This window comes from Octopus bimaculoides, chromosome 18, assembly GCF_001194135.2.
Source record: "Octopus bimaculoides isolate UCB-OBI-ISO-001 chromosome 18, ASM119413v2, whole genome shotgun sequence".
Taxonomy (NCBI): Eukaryota; Metazoa; Mollusca; class Cephalopoda; order Octopoda; family Octopodidae; genus Octopus; species Octopus bimaculoides.
In genome coordinates, this window is record NC_068998.1 from 5829985 (window position 1) to 5837491 (window position 7507).

General features: G+C 37.9%; 1 protein-coding gene across 1 annotated transcript; it reads right to left on the reverse strand.

Moving 5' to 3' along the window:
- Nucleotides 1-2841: 2841 nt before the first annotated feature.
- On the reverse strand, nucleotides 2842-5739 carry LOC106870030 (inositol oxygenase). The gene has a single exon (XM_014915996.2). It carries the CDS (start codon nucleotides 5509-5511, stop codon nucleotides 4645-4647), a length of 867 nt encoding a protein of 288 aa, XP_014771482.1. The 5' UTR covers nucleotides 5512-5739; the 3' UTR covers nucleotides 2842-4644.
- Between the last annotated feature and the right edge of the window lie 1768 nt (nucleotides 5740-7507).

The following is a 7507-nucleotide window of genomic DNA, read 5'->3' on the forward strand; positions in this document are numbered from 1 at the left end:
TATATATACTTTATTTAAAAGCAGCAGAAATATAACAAAAAAAACCGTTACTCTGAGTTTCACGTTCCCGTTCATCGGACAGTTTTGTTAGAAATGGAGGAAGGATAACGATTTGCATCGTTATCCTTCCTCCATTTCTAACAAAACTGTTATATTTCTGCTGCTTTTAAATAAAGCATATTACTCTACCTCTGGTATTTGAGTACTCTTTTTTCCACCTTGTTGCACATTTCATGTGCTTACTCCGGTATATATATATATATATATATATATATATATACGGTGTGTTGTGTATATGCAAGTATATAGATATGGATGTGTGTGTATATGTATAAATATGTGTGTGTGTGTGTACGCGCGTATGTAGACAGACAGATGACATATAACACACGCAGCAATTCAAATACAGTCACACATAACTTTGTTCCCCACCGCGCCGGCAACATCAATCATCTTGGCATCAGCTGGTAATTTGGCTGTCGAGATTTGTCTCTGACCTCCATTTAGTTTCTAAAAGTACATTCGTGTGTGTATGGTGGGTAGGTGGACGTGAAGAGTACCCTGATTTTTAGACAGAGAAAAGCATTTTTGGAAGGGGCGGTGTGAACGAAATCGGCAAAAAAAAAACCAGCTACAATAATAAATCATAACCACCATTTTATGAAGTAAATGAGAACGAGCCCCTGGGTGTTGAAAAACGTATAATTTTGTTTTTTCAGTAAAAGCATGTCAACATATGATTTTGTATATTTATTTTGATATACAAATTAATAACTTTTAAAGAAACGGCATTCCTTCGGCATCGGTCTACAAAGTGTCGACATAGTCTTCTTCAGTTCAACTTTTTTTTTTAACTATGTCATGAGAGAAGGTTTGGTGGGTGAATGACGTCGTGTACAAATACCGAAGGATTGCCAATGAAATACTGAGATTCTAAATAAATGGTGTATTCATCAACTCATTCTATTATTGTAGCCTCGAGCAAATCAAGGCTTTGTGAATAGATCTGGCGGATGGAAACTGAAAGAATCCCGTCGCACGGAGGCGCGCGTGTACAGAGAGGGAGAGGGGAAGTGCGGTGAGTTGGTAAAATCGTTCGCACCGGACAAAATGGACCATATAGTTGGTAAGCAAACTACTTACCACACAGCCACTCCAACGCCAAACCACACACCCTTTGTTAATACATACATACATACATACATACACAGTCGCACACGACGGGCTTCTATACAATTTCCATCTACCGAATTCATTCACAAGGCATTGGTCAGCCCCGGGGCTAGAGTAGAAGACAGTTGTTCAAGGTGCTATAGAAAAAAATTCAGTACCATTTCATATTAGAAAGAGATCTGAACCAGTCAAGTGCAGAACACAGCGATACCTGCCTTTGTTATGGTCCAATTTCCTTTCTAGATTTTGTCACTCAATTTCAGTAGAATTTACGGAGGATTAATGGAGGGTGTACGTCACAAAGGCACTGCAAAATTTAGCTTTTGATCCTTATATATATATATATATAGTTAGATAAGGCCAATTCATGGGATTACCCTGAGTTTCACGTCCATAGAGCGCTTAGCTTTATGGCGTGTCATCAGATCCTAAAACTTGTTGACTTGAGGCCTCTCTAGAATATGAAGTTGGAAAGGACCTCGTTACTCAATGTCAACAACAGAGGATTGTCTCCCTTTGGCTATCATTCGAAAGTGACCCCATTATTTTGTGGGTTCCAATAGGCCAGCAGGAATTTCCTGAATTGCAAGCACGGATCGAGAGAATCCTTCAGAATATTCGCACGTGCCGCCATGCATAGTTTACAATGCTTGGTTACGTTTATGTAGGGGCCTTGAATTTCTAGGATTCTCCATGCTATTGTGTATGGAATCCCGTCGTCTTTCAGGTGCCATACATGGGTGGCTAGTGACATAACGTATCTCCTTTTCGGTATCATGAAGGAGGATTTATATTATATAGAGTGTGCTTCTTTTCCGGATTTATGTCTTATCGACTATATATATATATACACACACATACACACGTGTGTTTGTGTATGTGCGTATCTGAGCATGACTGTAAATTAGAAAAAGGACGGAAGAATGTTACTCTTACGTAAATGTTAGGTAATTTAATATCTAAGATGTACTAAACTATATTTACATATATGTATGTATGTAGGTGTGTGCGTGCGTGCGCGCGCATGTCCCTGTATGTATTTATCTATAAATTTATGACTACTGGTTGTTATGTTGTGTTCATGTATACATTATGTGTGTGTGTGTGTGTGTGTGTGTGTGTGTGTGTGTGCAAGAGAGAGTTTGTGTAATATGCATGAGATAATATTAACGTGTGCGGCAAAGGAAAAAACAGACTGTTTACAACTTCGAAACTCGCTAATTTCTCTCTAACCTTACTCTTTCTCTCTCCTTTTCTCTTCTTTTTCCAATTGAACCTTTCTCTGTTTCTTTCACAGTCTATCTATCTATCTATCTATCTATCTATCTATCTATCTATCTATCTGTCTATCGTGTCCTTGAATGCTATTTAACAAAACTAGCTATGTGAGTGAATACACACACGCACACACATATGCGTGTGTTTAAGTATTAACATATTCAAGTGTGTAGACAAACAACAGCTAGACAGATAAGTAGACAGACAAACAGAGAGATAGATAGATAGATAGATAGATAGATAGATAGATAGATAGATAGATAGATAGATAGATAGAGAGGGGGAGGGGTTATAATAAGATATTTAAACAGAAAGTTAGTCGGGCATGTATAGCAATATAGTTTTAAGTGTTGAAACGTTAAGTTTTCAAAAAACAAAGTACATCTCACAACAAATGGATTTCCTTCTTTATTTTTTACGGATTCCGCATATTTGCACACGTTCAATGTTGTAGTCATGAGAAACGTTAACAAACTCGACATGTTGAAACGGGTCACGCGCACTTTGATTCGGGCCTTCTCCAATACATGAATGCATAGGTGTATGTGCGCGCGCAAGTGTGTGTGTGTACGTGTGCATGTGTGTATATATATATATATATATACACTTATAACACGTCAGCATGTGTGTCTGTACATATACGTGTATGTCTATGTATGCACACGCACATATGCTGGACATATATACACTATATACACATGTACATACACATCGAGAGGGAGAGAGAACTTGTCAACAATTTTATATATATATATATATATATATATATATTGAGATGGGGCGTAAGTTTTCATGAACCTGTATCACCGAACGCATTAACATCAGCTGGTTCAACAAAAGATATAGTTATGTGTGTGTTGGTGTATGTATATATATATATATATATATATATATATACACACAATCGTTTTTTATTTTCAAGAATTTTCTTTTTTAGTTTCCCACCTGATGGATTTGTTAACGTGTGTGTGGGGGGGGGAGAGTGCTGCGGAGGCAAATGAAAGTTTTTGGAAAGCCGTTGTATAAAAGGAAATGTATATATTTGAGATATTTACAAATTGAAAAATGTAGAATTGGTATAAAAAATAAAAAAATAAAAAAGCCCCACTTTGAAGCATACACGCGTTACATCAGCCTACGCTTTATAGCAATATTTATACACACTCACTTGAGCTGTCGCTCACATATACATATATATATATGCATTAACATCCAATGACGTACCGCTCTTTCATATATACACATACATACACACGCATACATTTATATATATATATATATATATATACATTGATTCACATACAATATATACATATATATATATATGGAAAAAAGACAAGGTAGAAGATGCTAAAATACTTTTATAAAAAACATTTCAGTACTGGTTTCGATCCTTGAGATCTTTTCAACTGTAAATATGGATAACAAATATATATATATGTATGTACATACACTTATATACAATATATGTACATATATACAATTAAGCAACATGTACTATATACATACATGTACACACTATATATGCATATATGTGTTATATATGTTGTACATACACACACACGCACACGTTAGCACGATGTCATAGCAATGTGTATAATCAGACCACTCTCAAAAGATAATTAAAAAATAAAATAAACCCACTTAAATATCAAAACCAATCCAATCAAGACCACGACTACTGCCAACACTAACACCAACACAACCACTCCCAGCATCATCATCATGAACATCAACGCAATAATTATCATTTCCCTCTTTCATAACATCCTTCTAATGATCGCTTTCCCATTGTAAGGCCTTCTGTTTGTTTTGTTTTTTTTTTGTTTTTTTTTTACAATAAAAGTGCATCGCAGGGGTCGCAGACATTTTGCAGTTCATCTTTTACCGTTTTTTTTTTTTTTTCCTTTTAAAATCTTACTTGAATTTCGCTTTATATCTTGCCTTTTTAAATACATTTAAAACACAATTTTTATCCATCTTTATCTCCTTTCAAATTTCCCATTAAATTCACTTTCAGTTGTTCACTCGGATCTTTGTTGTTCCTAGGTTGTCTTATTAAATTTTCCACCCCGCTTGCGACCAAGAATACAGTTTTTGAATATATTTACAACAAAATAGTTGAGCAATTTCATTTGTTATAATAATTCATTAGAAAATCTGTTTCTTTTTCTTTAAAAAAAAAATGTTTTTTTACCATTTTAATTTACCCGGGATATATTTTTCAATCAATTTTTCGTAATGTGGTCGGATTTCGTCAACGTCCGGAATGACGGGTGATTTGGTATACAAATCGAACGGGTTGAAATTTTGAACCCATTTCAACATTTCTTGATCTTTGTTGTCACACAGGTAACCATAATCATTACAGGTGTGCCATGGGTAGAAAGAATGGTATCGAATGACACAGAGAGCTTCCTCGGGTAGGTAACAAGTGTTGTGTTTCAGTACTTGGTACATGTACTCATCGTGGCCCCAAGACATGAGTACCTTACTCAGACCACAGTGTTCTTCGTAAATACCGAGTTTCGTGTTGAATTTCGGGTTGTTAAAATCGCGGTTGTCGTTGAAAGTACTGTCGGCATAAACGACCGAAGGAGCTGGTCTACAGCCGACCGGGTAGGTGTCGCCGACCACCGACCACTGCGGTGCACCCCAGAGGGCCATAACTTTACCTAGGTCGTGTATGAGTCCCGTCAACTGAAACCAGTCTTCGTCGGGGTACTCTTTACGTATTCCTTCTGCCGTTTGAAACGCATGGAAAGAGTTACTGAGATCGATGTCCGGGTCGGATTCATCCACCAAGTTGTTTAACATTTCCAGAGCTTCCATTATAGACATTTCAACATGATCGAATCTGGTCCATCGTCCGTGGGATTCTTTCACAAAGTCGACAGTTTGAAACGTGTGCATTTGCTTGTAGGTGTTGTACACCTGCGAATCGGAATCACATTTGTCAAAGTTCCTGAAGGAATGGTTTTCTTTGGCCGCGTCGTGGTTATAAACCAGTTTCTCCCTTATAAACGGAGACATAATATTGCTGTCCAATGCAGCAGTCATTATGATCAATTTGCGATAGTTACTGTTGCTATTGTTGTTGTTGTTGTTGTTGTTTTCGTTGTTTCAATTCTTTCTTCAAGCTGAGAACGAAAGTTTTTCCTTCACATCAGAAGTGCGATTTGTTTATCGAGCAGTGGGCCTTTTATATAAACTATCAGGCGACGATAGACAGATAGAAAGATAGATAGATGAATGGATGGAGGGACTAACGGAAAGAAAGAAAGAAAAAAAAAGAATGGTAAGGAAGAAGAAATTGGGTGAGATACAACGAAGAAAAAAGTAGGTGTGTATTTCTTTTTGATTGGACAGATTTTGTGACGGTAATTTCTGATTGGTCGAGCACTGTGTAAACAATAACAACCACATTATTGAAAATGCGTGCAGTTTCTTCAACAGCGTAAAATTAAATTAGGCCATGTTTACTACTTTATAATACATTCGTCATCGTAATCCACCATCATCATCACCACCACCATTGTCATCATCATCATCATCATTATTATTATTACCACAACCATCGCCACACGTCGTCGTTGTCATGTGTTTTCTACTAGTCTACTCAATTACAAGTCATCATCATCATCATCGACATCATCATCGTCGTCGTCGTCATCGGCAGTGAGATTCACCGATTGTTCTGTGTTCAAATCCGGCCGAGGTCAATTTTGCGTTTCATTTTCTCTTTCTTTTCTCGTGGTGGTGATGGGTGGGGTGGGGGTGCAGAAATAAATAAATAAAAAAGTACCAGTCAAATACTAGCGTCTTTACCATCGACTAATCCCTCACTCCCGACCCAAATTTCTGGTCACGTGCCTATGTTTGAAAAACATGTTTATTAGTAAGTATTTCATTAAGGGTTGCAAAGTCAATTTTCATCACCATCATCATCATCATTATTACCACAACCATCGCCACACGTCGGTGATGATTATCAAGATGATGGTAATCATTATCATCATCATCAACGCCATCATCAATATCAGCATGGTGTTGGGTTGGCCGGATGGTTAGAGCGTCGGGCAAAATATTTTGCAATATGTAATTAAGTTGTTGTCGCTCTACGTTCAAATGGAGCCGAAGGAATCGGACAATAAGCGTAAGCCAGTGTCAATGGTGGTGGTTCCAGAAATTCCGAGCCTGAAACTACAGCCTCGAAGACGAGTCTCGTCCTAGATCTGTAGATCTCCACTGGGGACGACCTGCAAACCCTGATGGGACAAAATCCCATCATAACTGTTAAGGAACGAGCAGAGAAGCTTGGATTTGGTCATTCAACCATTCATCGACACCTGCGTGTCAGCAAATTGGGTCAACAGGTTTCTCACAAACTTTCCTGGTCTAATCGAGCGCAAAGAGTGAATGTGTGCTCTTCTTTGCTGTCACGTCTCACGAATAATCCTTTTCTTTTTTAACCGAATAGTGACTGGTGACGAGAAATGGGTTCCCTATAAAAATGTCAAGCGCCGAAGACAGTGGGTGAGGAAAAGAGAAACACGGGCGCCCCAGGCTAAAGGTCTTCACCCACGTAAGGTGTTGTTATGTTTGGTGGGATATGAAAAGTTTAGTGCACTTTGGACTTTTAAACTCAAACCAAACGATAACAAAGGAGATCTACTGCAAATAGCTCGAGCAGCTTAAGCCAGCGCTGGAAGAAAAACGACCATCTTTGGTTTGAAGACGGAAGGTGTTCTTCCATCAGGATAATGCTCAGTCACATAGAGCGAGGATGACATTCCAAAGGCTGGAGCCGTTTGAATGGGAAACGATGCCCTACCCGCCATATTCGCCGGACATTGCCCCCTCTGATTATCATTTATTCCGCAGTCTTCAAAATCATTTGGACGGAAAAAATATGAATTCTGTAGACGAGGTTAGAAGAATACTGGATGAGTATTTTTCGTGACGGACAAGTGAATTTTGGAAGAGCCTTGTAAGTCTACCAGATAAGATGGAAGAGCATTGTAGAAAATGAAGAAGAGTATATATATATATATAT